Raw genomic sequence first — 22,782 nt, forward strand, 5'->3', positions numbered from 1 at the left:
TTCCACAGTTTATTGTGATCCACACAGTCAAAGGCTTTGGCATAGTCAATAAAGCAGAAATAGATGTTTTTCTGGAACTCTCTTGCTTTTTCCATGATCCAGCGGATGTTGGCAATTTGATCTCTGGTTCCTCTGCCTTTTCTAAAACCAGCTTGAACTTCAGGAAGTTCACGGTTCACATATTGCTGAAGCCTGGCTTGGAGAATTTTGAGCATTACTTTACTAGCGTGTGAGATGAGTGCAATTGTGCGGTAGTTTGAGCATTCTTTGGCATTACCTTTCTTTGGGATTGGAATGAAAACTGACCTTTTCCAGTCCTGTGGCCACTGATGAGTTTTCCAAATTTGCTGGCATATTGAGTGCAGCACTTTCACAGCATCATCTTTCAGAATTTGAAAGAGCTCAACTGGAATTCCATCACCTCTACTAACTTTGTTTGTAGTGATGCTTTCTAAGGACCACTTGACTTCACATTCCAGGATGTCTGGCTCTAGGTCAGTGATCACACCATCGTGATTATCTGGGTCGTGAAGAACTTTTTTGTACAGTTCTTCTGTGTATTCTTGCCATCTCTTCTTAATATCTTCTGCTTCTGTTAGGTCCATACCATTTCTGTCCTTTATCAAGCCCATCTTTGCATGAAATGTTCCCTTGGTATCTCTAATTTTCTTGAAGAGATCTCTAGTCTTTCCCATTCTGTTGTTTTCTCTATTTCTTTGCACTGATAGCTGAGGAAGGCTTTCTTATTTCTTCTTGCTATTCTTTGGAACTCCGCATTCAGATGCTTATATCTTTCCTTTGCTCCTTTGCTTTTCGCTTCTCTTTTCACAGCTATTTGTAAGTCCTCCCCAGACAGCCATTTTGCTTTTTTTGCATTTCTTTTCCATGGGGATGGTCTTGATCCCTGTCTCCTGTACAATGTCACGAACCTCAGTCCATAGTTCATAAGGCACTCTATCTATCAGATCTAGGCCCTTCAATCTATTTCTCACTTCCACTGTATAATCATAAGGGATTTGATTTAGGTCATACCTGAATGGTCTAGTGGATAGGTGTTAGCTCATCTCTAAATTTTTGATAAATTCATCTATGAAGCTGTCTGGTCCTGGGCTTTTGTTTGTTGGAAAATTTTTGATTCCAGTTTCTATTTCCATGCTTGTGATGGGTCTGTTAAGATTTTCTCTTTCTTCCTGGTTCAATTTTGAAAGGTTATACTTTTCTCAGAATTCATCCATTTCTTCCAAGTTGTCCATTTTATTGGCATATATTTGATGATAGTAGTCTCTTATGATCCTGTGTATTTCTGTGTTGCCTGCTCTGATTTCTCCATTTTCATTTCTAATTTTATTGATTTGATTCTTCTCCCTTTTTTTCTTGATGAGTCTAGCTAATGGTTTGTCTATTTTATTTATCTTCTCAAAGAAGCAGCTTTTAGTTTTGTTGATTTTTGCTATAGTCTTCTTTGTTTCTTCTTCATTTATTTCTGCCCTAATTCTTATGATTTCCTTCCTTATACTAACCCTGGGGTTCTTCTTTTTCTATTTGCTTTAGGTATAAAGTTAGGTTATTTATTTTTCTTCTGTTTCTTGAGGTAATCTTGTAAAGCTATGAACCTTCCTCTTAGTACTCTTTTTACTGATTCCCATATGCCTTTGGTTGCTGTGTTTTCATTTTCATTTGTTTCTATGCATATTTTGATTTCCTTTTTGATTTCTTCCATTAGTTTATTGGTTATTAGGAATCGTGTTACTTAACTTCCAATATGTTTGTATTTTTAATAGTTTCTTTTTCCTGTAGTTGACATCTAATCTTACCACATTGTGATCAGAAAAGTTCTCTGAAAGGATATCAATTTTTTTTTTTTGAATTTACCAAGGCTAGATTTATGACCCAGGATGTGATGTATCCTGGAGAATGGCCCTTGTGCACTTGAGAAAGGTGAAATGCACTGTTTGGGGGTGAAATGTCCTATAGATATCATTTAGGTCTAATTGGTTCATTGTATCATTTAAAGATTGTGTTGCCTTGCTAATTTTCTCTTTGGATGACATGTCCATATGTGTGAGTGGGGTATTAAAATCTCCCACTATTATTGTGTTATTGTTCATTTCTCCTTTCATATTGTTAGCATTTGCCTTACATATTGAGACACTCCTATGTTGGGTGCATAATTGTTATATCTTATTTTTGGATTGATACTTTGATCATTAGGTAGTATCTTTCTTTGTCCCTTTTCATGGCCTTTATTTCAAAGTCTATTTTATCTGATATGAGTATTGCTACTCCTGCTTTCTTTTGGTCTCCATTTGCATGAAATATCTTTTTCCAGCCCTTCACTTTCAGTCTGTATGTGTCCCTTGTTTTGAGGTGGGTCTCTTTTAGACAGCATATATAGGGGTCTTGTTTTTGTATCCATTCAGCCAGTCTTTGTCTTTTGGTTGGGGCATTCAACCCATTTACATTTAAGATAATTATTGATAAGTATGATCCCATTGCCGTTTACTTTAGAACAACAACATTATTAATTTTTTTTTCTATTAAATGATAATGTGTCCTGGTACGGACCTCTTCAGGTTCATCTCTCTTTGGGACTGTCTGACTTCTAGACCTGAATGTATCTTTCCTTCCCCAGGTTAGAAAAGTTTAGCTATTATTTCTTCAAGTAAGTCTCTGTCTCTATTTTAGATCCCTATAATGAGAATGGTACTGATGTTGTCCCAGATGTCTGTTAACCTATCCTCATTTTATAAATAGTTTTAATTTTTTTCTTTCTTTTTCCTATGCTGTTTGGGAAGTTTCCACTACCCTGCCTTCCAGATCTCTGATCCATTCTTCTGAATCCTCTAATCTATTATTGATTTTCTCTACTGTATTTTTTTTTTAATTTTGTAACTTTACAGTATTGTATTGGTTTTGCCATGTATCCTTCAGCACTGTTTAGTCCTTCTTTATGTTTTCTTATTCTTAAAAATGTGTTTTCATCCATTCTTCTATACAGTCCACTGAACATCTTTATGGTCATTACCTTGAATGCTTTATTGGGTAGATTGCTTATGTTAACTTTATTTAGTGACTTTTCTGAGATTTGTCTTATTTCTTCATTTGGAATGCATTTCTCTGTCTCCTAATTTTACCTAACTCTATGTTTATTTCTAAGAGTTAAGTATATTCCTGATCTTAGAGAAGTGGTCTTATGCAGAAATCTATGGGGCCCAACAGAATGCTCCCCTCTGTAGGATGTGTGCAGCAGATCTAGATGATATAGGGGTGCCCTTCTGTCATGTCAATGCCAACTACTCTGGGTGCACTGGTAGACAAGGTTCCCACCTCCTCCCCAGGTGGCTGACAGACTGTGCCTTATGTGGTGGCTGCCAGCCCACTCATATGCAGGATGAAGTATTGATAGAGCTGGCTTCAGGGCCTAAGTGTACTTGAGCTGGTGATATCACACCCAAGAGCAAGATGAGATACCAGTGTAGCAGCTGTGGAGCCCAGTGGAGTCTGGGGTTGGTGCTGTCATGCTGCTGAGTTGTTAAGCCTCTGGTGCTAGTAAGCTATGTATGTGTGTGTTAGGGAGAACTCAAAAGTTGTACTTGTCTCTCATGATGGCTGGCACCAGTATCTATGATCCCAATTGTCTCCTATCTCTCTAGAAGTTTCACAAAGATAAACAAATTAGTCTAACCCAAGCCTCTTTCCCATTGATGCTTCTTTACTGGGACACAGAGTATATGAGATTTTGTATGCCTTTAAAGAACAGAAGAAACTCTGTTTCCTAAAGACCTCTGGCTTTCTTGTGCACAAGTTACTCTGGCCTTCTAAGTCAGAATTTCTGGGGGCTTATTTTTCAGGACTGTGACTCCCAGGCTGGGCAGCCCAGTTGTCCCTTCATTCTTGTCCTTTTGATCATTAGGAATAAAATTTGCATAAACATAAATTTTACCTGTTATTTGCACAGTAGCCCAAGGAGTTTGTCTGTGTTTCACATCAGAAGTGAAAGAGTGTTCATCAGTTCATAAACTGAAACTGAGATTTACTGTTTCAAGATAAATTGGAAGAGACAGAGAGGACTTCATTTTGCTGATCCATATTTTAAAAAAAAACTTATGCATGCACTACTTACCAGTACAACGTGGGATTGACTGCCATCTCCCATCCTTGCACACAATTTCTTCTGCATCTTGAATTAAATAATTTTCTTTACATAGAATTGATATTTTTTCTCCATCCTGATATTTCACTGTAGTTGTCATATCTCGAGCATTGGGAATCTGAGGTGGAGGTGGGCATGGTTGTTTTTGTGCTTCTGAAAATGTTAAAATAAGATTTCTTGATTAAAAAGCATAAGTTCAAATATTAAAGGAAAATTTTTCAATAAACAGAAAGCTCTAATGATATATTATAAATGATCAAATGATACTCTCTAATTATACTCTTAAGCTTGTTTAGCACTTCAGTATATCACATTTGGTTCATTGTCTCATGGTCTTAGTTTCTTCCTTTTATTCTTCCTGTGCTTAATGTTGCATGATTTATGTAAAATGGATTTTATTTTTTTCTAACCTTTAGGATGCCCTAATTGAATTGTTCACTCAGTTATAGGTACCGAGGAAAAACTGTTATCAAGGTCTCTCTCTCTCTCTCTCTTTTTTTTTTAGCAGATATTCATGATTAGATATTTTGGAATTGGAATGAAGCCCTCACAAATTTTTCTACCATGGGAGTTGATTAGCCAGATGAGAAACTATATTTAGTTAATAACCTATTAATTTGATGCTGATTCTTGAACAAGGTAAGAGTTAGATAGGTTCACTGGGATTTAGAGTGTATGTTTACAGGTCAGTACTCTCCTGGAGGTACAATTCACTAGCTTACCTGCACTGTTAAACGATATATACACTGATGAATGCACATTCTTTAACGGATTAGCAAGCCTGGATTTTTCTATGTGACCAGAAGTTATAAAAGATCCCTCTGTAAACTGTGTCTGAGTCCATCAAATAAAGATACCTCAAATATCCAATTCATAATCTGAAGACAAAGCCTGTTCTGCTCAACTGAGGGAAGACTACATGAATACACCTGGAAGAATTTGTAGCCCTCTTTGATTCCTAGTCAAGGCTATGGTTTTTCCTGTGGTCATGTATGGATGTGAGAGTTGGACTGTGAAAAAGGCTGAGCACCAAAGAATTGATGCTTTTGAACTGTAGTGTTGGAGAAGACTCTTGAGAGTCTCTTGGACTGCAAGGAGATCCAACCAGTCCATTCTGAAGGAGATCATCCTTGGGATTTCTTTGGAAGGAATGATGCTAATGCTGAAACTCTAGTACTTTGGCCACCTCCTGCGAAGAGTTGACTCATTGGAAAAGACTCTGATGCTGGGAGGGATTGGGGGCAGGAGGAGAAGGAGACGACAGAGGATGAGATGGCTGGATGGCATCACTGACTCGATGGACGTGAGTCTGGGTGAACTCCAGGAGTTGGTGATGGACAGGGAGGCCTGGCATGCTGCGATTCATGTGGCCGCAAAGAGTTGGACATGATTGAGCGACTGAACTGAACTGAACTGATGACTCCTTGGTTTTGCTTTCTCCTGTCATACTTCATTTCTATTTCATTAGAAACACTATGCAAATATAGGCTGGAAACTCATAAATCCTTTCAGGGAGCCAATATTTTGTATTAAATTCAGGGAAATATTTGACTGAAAACACTTTATTCATCATTAGTAATATCATCAGATTTTCTATTTTGATCTAAGTCAATGGGAGTTTTTTTTGTGCCGTGTTGTGCTTAGTCACTCAGTAATGTCAGACTCTTTGCGACTTTATGGACTATAATCTGCCAGGCTCCTCTGCCCATGGGGATTCTGGATTCTCCAGGCAAGAATACTGGAGTGGGTTGCCTTGCCCTCCTCCTGTGGATCTTCCCAACACAGGAATCGAACCGAGGTCTCCTGCAACTCAGGTGGACTCTTTATCATCAGAGCCACCAGGGAAGACTTGGAATAGTTTATGTTTCATCAAAAATATTTCTCTTATTTCTGTTTTAACTGTTTTGACATTTTTATCAATGTATATTCCATAATTTATTTTCTTTTATGTCTGATGTTTAAACATTTTTGTCCTAATAATTTTAATTTGTTAAAAGTCATGCAAAAGTTAGTCTACACACATTTCCCCATAAACTGAATATTTTGCAAATCAGCTATTTATACTTTTTATCTTATTATAAAAATTGACATTTTAATTTTAGTTTTTCTTTCCCTCTATGTTCTTTGGATGTATGTTCTTTTCTAGATTCTAGATTGTACTACCTATTACTTAAGTCCCTTTTTTTAGTAAAGCAAGTTTTAATCTATACATATCTTTGTTTTTTGCTGTATACCAAAGATTGCAAAGTATATAGTTTTCATTTTACTTAATTTAACATATTTTCTGTCATTAAATAACAGAAAAAAATTGTTTTTAATTTTCCAGTGTTGTGATATGGGTGAATAAGTTGTTTAGCTAGCTTTCTTTTAATTTACAATTGCTTTTAATTTACAGAGAATAATTTTGATGACACATTACATGAAATTGATTAAGAATTCTTTTATCACACGAAAAAAATCAGATGTTTTAAATTATCTATATTTCAACAAATTAGTGTTTACTTCCAGAGAAGGCATATTATGAAAACTATGAAGACCTATTTTATAAATATTAGAAAAGTAATTCACAAGGACTAAGCCATTATAAATATATAATGTATCTAAAAATATATCAGAATACATGAAGTAAGGATGGGCAGAACTGAAGGAAGAAATGGACAAATCCACACCCCTTGTTAGCAATTCTGAGATGGATTTGCTACTCTGATGGATAAAACAACTAGAAAAAGCTATTTTAAGACATAGATACATTTTAGAACACTATGAACAATGCTAACCTGATCTAGAAACTAGAATATGCATATACTTTATATGAAATGGAAACATCACAAAGATAGACAATATCATGTGCAACAAGAAAGAATAAAATTCAAAAATTAAAAATTTACAGAGTGTGTTCTATGACAAGTGAATTAGATTAGAAATCAATAAGAATAAATTATCCATGTAATCACCAATGATAATCATCAAATTGTGTACAGTAAATATATGCAGCTCTCTAGATAACAATCATACCACAGTATTACTGTTAATGGAGAATGAATTATTTAGAAAAACATAAATATGGGGGAATTAAACAACACATTTCTAAACAACTGTTACATAAAGAAGCCACTAGGAATATTAGAAAATATTTCACATACAGTTAATTGAAAATAAAATTGATACATATTTATACATTTTTGAGGCACAGGTAAAGCAATACTTAGAAGTGAAAAAAGATAGTTTTACAGGTTTAGATTTAAAACGCATGATGGTTTGAATCAATGTTTTCATTTTTTATCTTAAAAAATGAGAGAGTAAAATTAAAATGAAGAGATCAGAAAAAAAAGAAATAAGTCCACAAGAGAGAAAAACTGAGAAAGATTAATTGAAAAGAGAAAACAGAAAATTAAGAAAGTTAAAAATCATGAATATTAACAAGATAAAAAATAGACAAGAGAGGAAATGGAAGAAACTAAGTGTGTTTAAAATGTTAATTTGTATGGGGACGGAGGAGGGAGGAGGGTTCAGGATGGGGAACACAGGTATACCTGTGGCGGATTCATTTCGATATTTGGCAAAACTAATACAATATTGTAAAGTTTAAAAATAAAATAAAATTAAAAAAAATAAAATATAAAGAAAAAAAAGAAAATGATAATTTTGAAAAACAAAACTCTATTCACAAAATAAAGGAGGGAAACAACTCTCAATACCAAAAATGAAAGAGGTGAGATTACCAAATATACTATATATTAAAAGAAAAATAGAATGCTAAGTGACTATTAGAAATGAATTTACATCAATCAATTTCATAAGTTAGGTAAAATAGAGATATTTCTTGAAAAATGCAACTTTTACACAGTGATAAGACAATGTAGAAAATGTGAATAGCATACTCCCTATTAAAGAAATTGAATTCTTTATCAAGGGAATTTTTTGAAGTAGCAAACTGGATAACAGATCTCACGTGTGCTTAGTCGTGTCCAACTCTCTGCAACCCTATGGACTGCAGCCTGCCAGGCTTCTCTGTCCATGGGATTCTCCAGGCAAGAATACTGGAGTGGGTAGCCATTCCCTTCTCCAGGAAATCTTCCCTACTCAGGGATTGAACCCATGTCTCCTGAATTGCAGGCAGATTTTTTACTGTCTGAGCCCCCAGGGGAGCCTATTTGTATGTCTGGAAAAACTGAAGCAGAAATAAATAGAGACATACCATGTTTATGAATTCAAAATTCGATATGGTAAAGAAGCCAATTGTCCACAATTTGTTTCTCATTACAAAGTCATCCTGTTCGATATACAATCCAATATTTTATCAAAATTTGTAAGTCTCCCCTGAAATTTCTATGTTCAAAACCAAAATAACTAAAGTAATTTTGAGTGAGAGGAACATACTTGGAGACTATTATCAGACTTTCAGCCTGCTAAAAAGCTAGTTACAAAGGTAATTGGCAGCAGTGAAGATAGTTAAGTGACTAAATAGGAAGTTCAGAAATAAATCAACACTTTCATAGTTAACTGATTTTTCACTTCAACAGCTTTGCCACACATATTCTTAAAATAATGACAATCCATCCATAAAACATCAACATCTACTTTATGCAATCCTCAAATGTTAACATGAGACAGGTAACATACTTAACTATACTCACATAAAATTATAAAGTTTCTAGAAGAAACTGTAGAACATATGTACTTCACTACTTGTAAATGTTACTTGTTTCCTTAAAGATGCAGGTGTGTAGCAAGCTTTTTTAATTTTATGTTTGCTATTAATTTGTTCTCCAAGCCAGGCTTCAGCAATACATGAACTGTGAACTTCCTGATGTTCAAGCTGGTTTTAGAAAGGGCAGAGGAACCAGAGATCAAATTGCCAACATCTGCTGGATCATGGAAAAAGCAAGAGAGTTCCAGAAAAACATCTATTTCTGCTTTATTGACTATGCCAAAGTCTTTGACTGTGTGGATCACAGTCAACTGTGGAAAATTCTGAAAGAGATGGGAATACCAGACCACCTGACCTGCCTCTAGAGAAATTTGTATGCAGGTCAGGAAGCAACAGTTAGAACTGGACATGGAACAACAGACTGGTTCCAAATAGGAAAAGGAGTTCATCAGGCTGTATATTGTCACCCTGTTTATTTAACTTCTATGCAGAGTACTTCATGAGAAACGCTGGACTGGAAGAAACACAAGCTGGAATCAAGATTGCAGGGAGAAATATCAATAACCTCAGATATGCAGGTGACACCACCCTTATGGCAGAAAGTGAAGAGGAACTCAAAAGCCTCTTGATGAAAGTGAAAGTGGAGAGTGGAAAAGTTGGTTTAAAGCTCAACATTCAGAAAATGAAGGTCATGGCATCTGGTCCCACCACTTCATGGGAAATAGATGGGGAAACAGTGGAAACAGTGTCAGACCTTATTTTTCTGGGCTCCAAAATCACTACAGATGGTGACTGCAGCCATGAAATTAAAAGACGCTTACTCCTTGGATGGAAAGTTATGACCAACCTAGATAGCATATTCAAAAGCAGAGACATTACTTTGCCATCAAAGGTCCGTCTAGTCAAGGCTATGGTTTTTCCTGTGGTCATGTATGGATGTGAGAGTTGGACTGTGAAGAAGGCTGAGCACCAAAGAATTGATGCTTTTAAACTGTGGTGTTGGAGAAGACTTTTGAGAGTCCCTTGGACTGCAAGGACATCCAACCAGTCCGTTCTGAAGGAGATCATCCCTGGGATTTCTTTGGAAGAAATGATGCTAAAGATGAAACTCCAGTACTTTGGCCTCCTCATGCGAAGAGTTGACTCATTGGAAAAGACTTTGATGCTGGGAGGGATTGGGGGCAAGAGGAGAAGGGGACTACAGAGGATGAGATGGCTGGATGGCATCACTGACTCGATGGATGTGAGTCTGGGTGAACTCTGGGAGTTGGTGATGGACAGGGAGGCCTGGCGTGCTGCGATTCATGGGGTCACAAAGAGTTGGACATGATTGAGCGATTGATCTTATCTGATCTGATTAATTTAGAATAATTTATAAACTTGAATTCCTTGAAATTTGTTGGGAATTCTTTCATCATATGAAATATTAAATTGTTTTAATTTAATTATATTTAATAAGCTAATATAGATTTCCAAACAAGGTGCATGACAAAAAGTAAGAAATATTTTATAATTATAGAAAAGTTAATTCACAAGGGCCAACAATCATAGATATATAATGTATAATATGCAACACTGTGCATAGCCACTCGGTCATGTCTCACTCTTTGTGATCCCATGGTCCGCAACCTGCCAGGCTCCTCTGTCCTTGGGGCTTCTCCAGGCAAGAATACTGGAGTGGGTTGCCTCCATGGGATCTTCACAACACAGGGATTGAACCCAGGTCCCTCCCCCCGCCCCCCACAAGCAGATTGTAGACTGATCTACCAGGGAAACTCAAGAATCCTGGAGTGGGCAGCCTAACTCTTCTCTAGGGGATATTCCTGATCTAGAAATTGAACTGGGGTCTTCTGCATGGCAGGCACATTCTTTACCAGCTCAACTATCAGGGAAGCCCATAATATACAATGTATATTATGTATCAGCATGGCAGTTATTTAGAAGCTTGTTGCTAATTCCCAAATAGTTATGCTTTTTGAAATAATTTATTCTCCATTAATACAGCTTTATTGTTATATGATTTTTATATAGGGATCTCTATAAAAGGTTGAATTATGAGGTTGAATATTAGACAGTAGATCTCGTTTTCTATTGATTTGAAGCTTCTTTCTAGATATTCTAGGCTTGTAGAAATTGGTAAACATATTGAGGATAGGGAGTCAAGATAGGGAGCCAAGATAGGGAGAAGATAGGGAGTCGGAGCAGAGAAACACAGATATTAAAAGTGGAAAACTGAAATGAACCTATTCAATTGGAATTCATCATGTAAACATGACTCAAGACTTTTCATGATAGTTAAACAAATAGAGAAATAGATGACTAGATAGATACATAAATATATATAGATAGATATATACATATATTGATACATATAGATACATTGATAAATACATAATAGTTCAGCATAAGCATAAGTACATTTATGTGTAATACACAAAATCAGAAGCAATGCTTTTTCCTGTAAAAATGAGCACACCTACTGCCCATATGTTAATTTAAAGTTACAAAGTCTCTGAGTGGTTTGCCACATAGCTGACTAAGGTACATTATACAATTAATATTTAGACGCAGTATTTTGATTAGCTTCTAAATTACCTTGCAGATGGAAAATATTTGGAATGATAAATAGATAAATTTCCTTGAAGGACACAAAGATACTACTTTTACAAGTTAGAGAGAAATAGAATACATTTTTTAAAACATTATGCACAAGAGATTACCTTCTTTGCAGTCTACTTTAGGATCCCATTTTCCATTTATACAGATTGAGTGTTTGTGTTCTGATTTTCCTCGACATTGGTAACTTTTGTTGGTGCTATGGTCATATTCAATCCTACGTGCTGGTTTTCCCTCAGGTGGAAATAATGTTGACCATTTACACTTCCTAAGTTCATCTGTTGCTATAAAATGAAAACATTCTCTTGACAAGACTACTTCTAAAGAACCAAATAGCCAATAACAAAAAATAGCTTATTTTGTCAATAAAATAATGATGTTACAATTTCTGCCTACAAATTCCACCAGCCAAGTTTTTGCTGATCAAATTGCATGAGATGAAAAATTATACATGAGCCTGAGTCTTGCATCCAGTTTTTGAAGTTTCAGAGAAAATACCCATCCTAAAGATTTCTGCCTTTTTGACTGGAATACTTTCTGATCTACATAGCGAATAGCTATCACATGAATAAATTTGGTCCCAAACTTGAAATCTGTGCAAATGTTCATATAATTAGCTTGTTGACCTTAAGCATCTCTACATTATTTTTAATTCACAATCTTAAAACAATAAAATAAAAACAATTTTCTGTGGACAAAGCATACAAAGTTGCTACTTTATATACGTTTTTTTTCAAGAAATAATATGAAACATAATAAGAAAACTACATCCAAGTTGTTTTGTATAGAATCTTAACTTTTAAGCAAATCTTTTACCTGACACCAAAAATAAACAAACACTTGAAATAAGAAGATGAGTACTTAAAGTTACAACCTATCTTGTATATAAACTTGGAGTCTTTGAGCCACTATGTTATGTATCAGATCATTATAATGCAATATAGAACCATGATAGCAATTTTTTGCTAGCTCCAGCATAAGTTAAATATGGACTAAAAAAAAAGCTTAATATATATATATATATATATATATATATATATACACACACATATACCTATTTCATAAATTCAGTGAAGGTGGAAGTTCTTTTAGAATTTGACAAAATATCCGTATAGGGCTTTGGCAGTATATGTTAATGATTTGTTAATGATAAAGGTTAAGTAAAATGAATAAAATAAGGAAAAGTCAAGTAGGTAGTCAAAGAAAAGTGATGATTTCAAAATGAAACTCTGAAAAAATAAAATAACAAGCTGAATTGAAAATACACTAAAGGCTTGAGAATTAGCCTTATTTTTAAGTTTTGTTCAGGGTGTTGAGGGACATAAAACCAGTAGTATTCTTCAAGGAATGGTGGACAAAGGAAGATGTATACTCAAAAGGAGAAATAGTGGCTGCAGGCCTCATCCTATGATGGACTGATTTCTGGAAGGAAAGCAGACTTATTTTATTAGGAGAAAATAAGCAAGTAGGAAGAATGACAAGCTAGATTAGACAGAGTTACAAAATAAACTTTGAGAGAAGAAAACTGGAATAAGGTCTATTATAGCAAAGGGGGACTACATTAAACTGAATACAGGTAGAGGATTAACCTTTGCAAGGAAAACTCTGAGATCAGAAGAGTAATAATTGAAGCAAACATTTTGGCATTAGGTAGAATGAAAAGTCAAATGAGGTGAGGTCATTTGAGGAGATAGAAGAGGACAAAGATGAGGTTTGGTCTTGAAGAACTGGCAATACCTAGGACAGGAATGTCTTCATGAAAATGCAGGGATTAATAAGCAAAAAATTACTATTTAACTAAATAAACTCCCACTGAATGTCTCCCATCTGTCAACTGGTCTTTTGAGTATGGGTCTTTCGACATACTGTCGGCAAAGAAAACAGCTATCGGTCCCTGCCCTCGTTCAGGGCCTGAGCCAAAGCCCTGCCTTCTTCTTGGAATAATTAATGACTAGAAATATCTGAGTCAATAGGCCTGGACATGCAGGGCTCTCTTTGAATGCAGAGCCCAGGAAAACTCCAGGAAAAAGTCTATTGCAAGAGAAAATGAAAGAAGGCAGCTAACATCAATTCTCCTGGTCAGTCATCAAAGACTTGGTCATCCAAAAGTCAGGATGAGTCTCTTACAGGGAAATGTGTCAGGGCAGGTTCCTGGCCCCACCCCAAGTGCCTCCCAAGACAGAGTTACCTACTAACAGGGAGGGCTGGAGCCCACCCTCCCCAGCACAGTAAATTCTCTTTGCAGAGTTTGAAACAGATAGAGAAATTATAGTTAGAAGCTTGAGAATGGCAATATTCCTACAGAAATGTATCAAATGGGTATTTTCCTCAACTATAATTCCTGGTTTCCAATGTTCTAAAAGAAAGAGTACCATATAAAAGCAAAAATGGCATTTCTGCAATGATAGTTGTATTTTCCTGGTAACTAGTACTCCCATTTTAATCACATGAGTATCTATCAGTAAGATTTAGCTTCACACTTGTCAAGATAAACAATGTTAAAATCAGGACAGAAAGATGCATAAAATTCTATTGCTAGTTTATATTTTTCCTCTTTAGACACATATTGGACTATAAAAATCAAATGTTTGGGATCATTATAATTTAAGATCTGACATTTTCAAGGATAATTATAAATTTCAACACAATGGCTGCAAATACTAAAGGTCAATTTGAGATGTGTATTCTGACCAATGCACTGAGGAGGCTGGGTCCACTCTCCACTAATACACGTGATAAATCTGGGTCCAATCATTGTAAATGCTTCTCTGCAACTGAACTCTACTGAGTCTCCATGGTGATAAGGAGGGACAGAAGGCTTGATATCGGCGTGATCAAGGTCAGGTATATCTCCACAGGTACGCTTCTCCTCTGAAAATGCACAAAAATATATTCGTCTTTAAAATATTATTTAAATGTGTATATGAATACAAATAAGAGTAATGATTTACCTTGAAAACATTACTATTTTTAATACATTACCAATACACACAGGTAAAGCTGTCCATTCTCCATCAACACACTGAATTTTATGAGAACCCTTCATCAGAAATCTGGGGTTGCAAGCATATTCCACGACCTCATTGTGTGCATATTCTTCTTTGTGTAATTTTTTCCCTTTCCCATTGAGAAGTTGAGGAGGTGGAGCACACGATTTTACTTTCCTTGCTGTAGAAATATTGCATAAATAATGGTTACATTGTGTCTTATAACTGAAAAATCCAGCTAATGCAGAAATTTATTTCTCTAAATGATTTTTATTTGTTATATAATTTATTTTAGCATTCTTAAACAATGAAAAAAGAATAGTGTTTACTGATTCTGTTACTCATCTTGTACTAACATATTGAAGTCTATGTATGCTCAGAAAGCATGTTCACTATCCAGACATGCTAAATAAATGTGCAAACCAGTTACTCAATCTGGGTGTATAAATTATAGCAATATTTTATTCCACAGAAACACTATGAAAACTTTTTGAAAAAAAATATCATTTGAGAGAAGCATTTGAACACTTTAACTTTGATTCACATGATTTGATACATGTGACTGAATTGACTTTACGTTACTTGAACACTCTTTAGACATACTTGTGGACACTAGATGTAAAGCCCACCGTATATAAACTCTCCAATATTAATGGTGAAATTGCGGGAAAAAAGGAAAACTTAGAAGAAATCCTGCCAGTGTCAGGTTCCTCATGCATTTCTGTGGATTCTCCACCACATATTTCAAGAAGCAGCTGGAGGTTAATTTCTTAAAGAAGGAAAACTGAGGTATCTACTACCCAGCATATGTCCTTGGTGGGTATGCTGCTGCTAAGTCACTTCAGTCATGTCCGACTCTGTGCGACCCCATAGACAGTAGCCCACCAGGCTTCTCCGTCCCCAGGATTATCCAGGCAGAATACTGGAGTGGGTTGCCATTTCCTTCTCCACCTTGGTGGGTATATCTCTGCCTTAATGCATTAGACTATATAGATGCACTGGAAGTGCACAGAAAATTAAGGGAGGGAAATAAAAAGGTTGATATCTGAAATCCCAACTCTTGCTCCAACAACTGTCAGATAAATATTTACCTTTACACTTTGGAAGTTTAGGGGACCATCCAAAGTGGTAGCACTGAACTGAATCTGCTCCAACCATAATACGGCCTTGACTGCAGGAGAATTTCAGCACATCTCCAACTTTATATATTTCTTTCCTGGGATAAGCATTTAAGTATGGATCCATTTCGGGAATACTGCATTCTCTTTCTATCAAAAAAGATAAGTAATTGAGTGAGAATATTTAACCATTGCAAAATAAATATTATTTGTGTCACATCAAAAGAGGTGCTGGATACTGCATACACAGAACACACATTAATGTTCTTCCTTGAAAAACATTATGTTAGGTTTTATACACCCTCTGCATTCATCTGGGATTTTGAGAAATATTAAGGTATTGAGCAGCGACATATATGCCTGATTATTTATTAGTAAAGTCAACTTGTTAATACTGGATCTGATTTTATCACTGACATTTACAAAATATAATGCTACTTTTTTGGTCTCAAAATGTAGAAATATCTTACAGAATTTTTAAAAAAGGCACAATTTTAAAATTGAATACAAATGAAAAAATGATATTATAAAAAACATAACTGGGAAACTAGAACACACAAGAGAGACATTTCTCTTGTATTTGAGTTACAGGCACATTAAAAATCACTTAATTTTATCTACAAGTGTAGAAATCAAACTGAAACATGAAACAAAATGAGTAAACATGTTCAAGGTCACATAGGCATATTCTAGGTGTCTTGACATTCTAGGTATATGACAACACAAACATCTAATCTTATTGTACCTATAAATGAGCTTAACTATTAATATATGTTTAATTATTCTGATTCATTTTAAAAATGTTTAAACTTATCATTGAAAATGTGGAAAATCTATGAAATTTGTAACATTGCTGTGTGTGGATTAGTCGCTCAGTTGTGTCTGACCCTTTGTGACCCCATGGAGTATAGCTGGCCAGGTTCCTCTGTCCATGGAATTCTCTGGGCAAGAATACTGGAGTGGGTAGTCATTCCCTTCTCTAGGGGATCTTCCTAACCAAGGGATCAAACCCAGGTCTCCCTCATAGTAGGCAGATTCTTTACCATCTGAGCCATCAGGGATTGCTACATATTATCAAAAATTGCATTATTCTTTATTTGGAAATCTTCCTATTGCTAAATCATTTATAAACTTCTCAATTGGAATTTAAGAACTAGAATCTCACCAAAAAGAAGGATCATACTATCTAAAATTTTCAAACATTATCATAAAATTGTATATAAGCTAACTAGTTTTAAAAGTAATGCCCCCTCCCCTCAAAATCAATAACTTTGTTTTTGCTTTTGTTTTAATGTTGAGATTTGTAGCTTAGATGAGAGGTTACTATTGATGAGAACTATTGGGATTCCTTTCCTAAAATTCTATTCCAAACTTCCACATAGCAATACTTCTAATTTATGTGACTTTGTTTACATATTTTATGCTTATCTTATGTAAAATTCCTATTTTATCATACTGTGTTAAATACTGGTTTAACAACAACAAAAAGATCTTGTTATTAGGCTTTTTCCATCTGTTGTCTTCACATAGAGTGACTGTAAGAAAGACATGATCATCTTAAAAGCCTTTCCCTTTACTTAGAATTGTGAGTAGCTCAGTCGTGTCCATCTCTATGTGATCCCTTGGACTGCAGCTCGCCAAAATTCCATGGACTTCTTCAGGCAAAAATATTGCAGTGGGTTGCCATTCCCTACTCTAAGGGATCTTCCCGACCCAGGGATCCAATCCAGGTCTCCCACAACGCAAGTGGATATTTTACTGTCAGCTGGCTCAGAAATTTTGAAAGTGAAAGTGTAGTCTCTCAGGTATGCCTCTTTTTGACCCCATGGACTAGAGCCCACCACACTTCTCTTTCTGTGGAATTCTTCAGGCAAGAATACTGCAGAGGGTTGCCATTCCCTTCTCCAAGGGATCTTCCTGACCCAGGGATTGAACTCAAGTCTCCTGCATTGCAGGCAGATTCTTTACCATCTGATCTTTTTAAATAAGCCAATTGCTTTGCTGCCACGGCTGCTGCAAAGGCGTGTGCCTCTGCTGACGAATGGTTTCCAGGTTCTCTTTGCATAGACGTCTTCCTACATAAAGTTGATCTGCAGTCCTTCCTACTTTCTAAGCACTTGGATTCTTTTGTTCTTAGAATACCCTTATTGGAACAATATAATAGAAATATTTTTACTTTTTGGTTCATTATTTGCCTTAATTCATCTTTTTCTTTTCCTCATACTGGCATGAAAACTCTTGAAAGACATTCCACTGTCCCCCGCTGTATTCTTCACAATTACTCTTAGGCCACTTCTGGCACATATTAGGTGCTTGCTGACAGCCTGAAAGTGAAATTACCTGGGCTCTGAAAACTGTTGAACAAGCCTGGCCTGTTCCTCTAACAAGCTTCCCCTGTGTGTCTACCTGAAATCTCTATCCTGAACCTCTTGTTCTCTGTCACAACCAAGCCTTTTCAAAGAGTTATGTCCACATGCTGTATTGCATTTCTTACTAATAATTTATTTAGCAGGTTTTAAGTAGGTCTTTCCTTATCTACTCCATCTGAAACTGTATCTCTCACAATTAATGTTGGCACCACATTTTTAGTCTTTTAACCTGGCTTATTAACTGAATTAGAAGTATTAATTAGTGTAACTATTCTAATGTAATTAGTTTACAATTTCTTTGACTAAACTGTATGGCAGGTATTATGACAAGTGTATATGAATAATTTATTTTAATAACTAAAAGATCTTTTGAAATATTAGAACATTTATAAATATTAAATCATTTTACAGATTCAGAGGAGTGAACAAAGCTTCAAATAGGTTGTTGCCCTTAGATTCATATTTAGCAAATGGTGGAATTGGATATAGAACCATTTCAAGCTGATTCCATAGAAATTACTATTAGTCAATTTATTATCCCTTGTTCTTAAATCATTTTCTTCTTTCCAATCTATGCAACATTTATTCTTACATTTTTCCTCCTAAATTCTCTGGGTCCTTCTTTCTTTCTGTCCACTTCGCCATCTATTCTTCTTCTGTCAGACACCTCAGTGTTGGAAACTTCAGGACTCAGTCTTGAGCTTTCTTCTATTTTCATTCTACATTCTTTTCTAATCTGATGTCATTATTTAGAGAGTGATAATCTCATGTGTATATCTCCTGTTTAAACCTATGCATTCAACACTACAGTTGATGTATCCAATGTTTATGGTCCCCATTGGCCCAACCACAATGTGTTCAGGTCAAAGTTGTGATGCTCTTGCAAGAGTGTTCTTTCTCCTGCCAGTACCATGTATAAAGTCATTTCCATTTGCTTACTTGTGTATGAGAAAATGGTATTCAAAACATGAGTCCCTTCAACTTTTGCTCTTTCTGACAACCAACATTTAGCAACGTTATGTGCATTTATTACCAGGAAAATATATCCCAAATCTATTCTCTGCCCTGAAACACTTCAGCCAAGAATTTATCTAATCCCCACACTTTTTCACCCCACATGGTTTTTTGAATCTTCTCTTGTCCATCATAAGCACAGCATGCAGAAAAATCCACAAACGGCCTTCAAAAATCCAAATAAAATTATATAATTCCTTTTCTTAAAATTCCCTATGGCTTTTCATGAATCATAAAATCAATCAATGTTAATATGCCTTGAAATAACCCAGCTCATCTTTCCTTTGCCTCATATCAGCTTCAGCTCATAAAATCCTCTCTCATTCAGAAGAATCTGCCCACCTTCATATTTTCCAAATATTACTTTGCTGCCAAAGTTTGCACATAACTCTTCCCTTGACTTGGGACACTCAACATCCACTCAGCTTACCAGAGACAGAAGCCCTATTTCTAAACCTGGAAAAAACACATCTCATTGGCAAAATAAAAGAGATCCATGTCATTGCCCTCAGAACTTGTCAAAGTCAGAAAATAAAAAGCACCTGTCAAAACCTGCAGAAGTTAACATTCAAGGTAGGAGGTATAAGCAGAAACTTACGAGCAAATACTTGAACAGGTTGCAAGACCCTGTCATTTTGGTATTGAGTGAGTCGTTGGACTTTAAAACTTCCCCTCCTTCCAGTTTACATTAAAGTAGAAGGAAGCATGATTCCTTAAAGATGATTCTAGATCAGTGTAATTTGGTAAAAATAAAACACTTCTGACAATTACTGTTAAATTTTGCTTATCTTCAAGGAAAGAACATCTGAAAAAGAGCGCTTACCATAGCATGCAGCTTTATCAGACCAGCCGTCTTGACTACATACTATGGAGCCTGTGGTGCGTCCATCTCGGTTCTCATACCCATCAACACATTCGTAGTCCAGTCTGTCGTTCAGTCTGAACCACATGCCATCACTTTTGACTCTGGCCTTCTCAAATACTGGCCTGTCACAGGATTCTAAGGGATAATGGGATTGTGATTTCATTTCTAATATTATTTAGTGGGCAATTTGATTGAGTTTCATCTCAAGGGAAAAGGGCTTCACCAATTAGTATGTACTAATCATAAAAAATTAGCCAACCATGCCAGTGATATATCACTGTCCTGAAATAATTACTCAAAGTGAAAACAAGTGTATTTCTATGCAACTTTTTTCTCAACACTTAAGGTTCCTGAATTATTTACTTTATGAACATGTTCCTCAGTTGCTGTACTTATGCATTTTTTCCCAAAGCTAGTATTAAAATAAATGCCAAATTAATTAGCAGTTGTGACATATTTGCCAGGGAAAACTTCATTGAAAAAAAGTAATTTTCAAAAGGCAAGTTATTTTTTTAAAGATGCTATAAAGTTTTTAAAATTCACATGCTGATTTTCCTTTTCCAACTATATTTCTAATGGTTGTATATTCTTTTATACTTATCAAGATTCAATACACACATAATTCTATTATTTATAGCTATTTACAAGAAAATATGTTAACAAACAATCTGTTTTCACTAACACCATAGACTGATGTTAATAGTTTAAATAATTTGCTTCAAATTTCATAATATGTTAAAGCAAAATTATACTAGTAACATATAATAATAGAGACATTTTTCATAAAAAGAGTGTTATAATGGAAAAGTGTCATATATTAAAATAAAATAAGGTTGATATGTGCAACTTTTTTCATTTTGAGGGTGTAGTGCCTGTAGTACTATAGACACTGGAAAAATAAAATGAAAACAGTAGAAAGGGATATTATAAATACCCACTTCACTTAAAGTGAGTATGTAAAATATCACTTCAAAAATATCACTGTGTAGCTTTGGGATGAATAAGACAAACTCATTAATTTTTCTTAGAAAATCTTCATAAACATCTATGTATTGCTACAAGAAAAACCTTCAGCACAGCAGAATTTGGTCCTGTCTAGAAGTGTTTCTCTGTCTCCACTAACTGGATGTTTATGACGATTTTCTAAAAGAGAATTTTTCGCAAGGATATCTATCCTAGAGACTCAAACATATGAATTATATATCGTATTATTTGAAGCTTATGCACCATGGCCTCACATCTTTGCTTAAAAACATAACTTTTAGGCTTAGGAGCAGAGACTCTGGCTTAAGAGTCTCCTAAAATAAAAGCAGAGGCAATCAGCATAAAGGTTTCAGCTGAAAATAAATGAATTTATCCCGGAAGAGAGGTAAGGCTCTTAGCAAAATTAGATTTTAGTCACAGGATGTTTTAAAGTGACAAAACGTTGAACTAAAAGGTACAATGATTTTCTACTCCACTGATAATTTTTTAAAAAAGTTACATTTTTCAAAGCTTTGTAATTGATCTTTTCAAATACATCCATGGAACCACAAAACCCTTCATATGACCCTACCCCATCAAAAAAAAAAAAAAAGAAAGAAAGAAAGAAAAAGGAAAAAAGAACAAAGTTAAAGAATACTTCTGTATAGTTATCATCAGGATAAACAATACTAAGATAATGAATTACTTACTAATGCATACAGGTTGAGCTGACCATCCATTTTGCAGACATGTAATTAACCCTGATGTCTTACCATCTGCTGTTACATATCCTGGTTTACACTTATATTCTGTTTGTTTATTTAGGGGATACGTAAAGGTAGATTTAGACAAAAATCCATTCTCAATCCTTATATTGGATTTTGAACATGTTTCTAAAAGGGAGAAAGCATAAAGAAAAGGTAAGCATATATTTGATACACATTTCATAAGGACCAAAATAAGATAATGATACAAAAAAGGGGGGTCATTTATGACTATAAACCAAGAAAACTTCTAATCATTAAAGGTCCTGTGTAAGAGAAAAGAAAAAAAAAAAAAAACTATGAATTTCCAAAGATATTAAACTAAAACACTTGATTTCTATTTTCTAGAACAAAGCAAGATTTAAAATACTCCAAATCCCTTATAGGAAATTATTAGAAATCTGTTTGTCTAAAGGATCTGGAATCCCACAGCATGTCAGAAATCTTTTAGCAATGGGTTTCCTTTCCTGGGACTTGTTGAAAGTATTGTCTAGTCTGGATCTCTTACACAACCCAGAACACAGATCAGGTGACGATCACAGAATCTTCCACCATAGTGACCCCAGCCTTTGTCTCTGAGAAGTTGAAATGCTGTCATCAAAACTGAGTGCTTAAAGCCATATCAGTACATGGAGTTCAATGAAGATGACAAAGATCAATACATCCATTCATTTTACTAAGGACAAAATATTGATCCTTCAAACCATGAATAACTAAACTTGGAAAAGTACAATTCTGTCACCTACTAGACATCTTCATAGAATTCAGCTAATTTATTTTAGTACTTCACGGATAAAGAAGAAATCAAAAGAGCAAACTGAATATTTTGAATTGAATGAAAATAAAACCATAATAAGTAAAGTTTTATATGATTTATGGGATGACACAAAAGTGTGCTGAGGGGAATTTTAAAATTACATAGCAATAATAGTAATGATAAAGACTGAAAATCAGTAATTGTTTTTCCATAAAACTAAAAATAGAAAAGCAAACAAGCCCAACACATATAATTTGGAAATACTGCAGTGATATTAGTAAGAGAGTGGAATAGGCCACCTTGACCTCTCCTTCCCTCCACAGACACACTGAATTAACAACTATGTGTATATCAGCTCCTTCGATTCAAAATAGAAACAGTAGATGAGAAGTTCTGCATTCAAGGCATGTGAGAAAATGCCAAAATCCTAAGTGGCAGGGAAAACTAAGACACATTCCTGCAATAAAATCCATGCAGCAGATCCATACAATTTGAAGGGAACACTCAATTCCAGCTTCTCCTGGA

The 22,782-nt window shown here is 35.2% G+C and overlaps 1 protein-coding gene across 4 annotated transcripts in view; it reads right to left on the reverse strand.

The window, feature by feature from the left end:
- The window catches only part of LOC100336868 (complement factor H), an 80,724-nt gene that overhangs the window by 33,947 nt on the left and 23,995 nt on the right, over window positions 1-22,782 (reverse strand). For all 4 annotated transcript variants that reach the window (XM_059875649.1, XM_002693875.7, XM_005216730.5 and 1 more), the window contains exons 4-10: window positions 21,447-21,629; window positions 19,732-19,908; window positions 15,499-15,675; window positions 14,403-14,588; window positions 14,112-14,291; window positions 11,525-11,704; window positions 4,124-4,306 (exon numbers count right to left, since the gene is read on the reverse strand). In XM_059875649.1, the coding sequence (XP_059731632.1) occupies window positions 4,124-4,306; window positions 11,525-11,704; window positions 14,112-14,291; window positions 14,403-14,588; window positions 15,499-15,675; window positions 19,732-19,908; window positions 21,447-21,629 (1,266 nt within the window). The remainder of the gene's footprint in view (window positions 1-4,123; window positions 4,307-11,524; window positions 11,705-14,111; window positions 14,292-14,402; window positions 14,589-15,498; window positions 15,676-19,731; window positions 19,909-21,446; window positions 21,630-22,782) is intronic.

The sequence above is a fragment of the Bos taurus genome, chromosome 16 (genome assembly GCF_002263795.3).
Source record: "Bos taurus isolate L1 Dominette 01449 registration number 42190680 breed Hereford chromosome 16, ARS-UCD2.0, whole genome shotgun sequence".
Taxonomy (NCBI): domain Eukaryota; kingdom Metazoa; phylum Chordata; class Mammalia; order Artiodactyla; family Bovidae; genus Bos; species Bos taurus.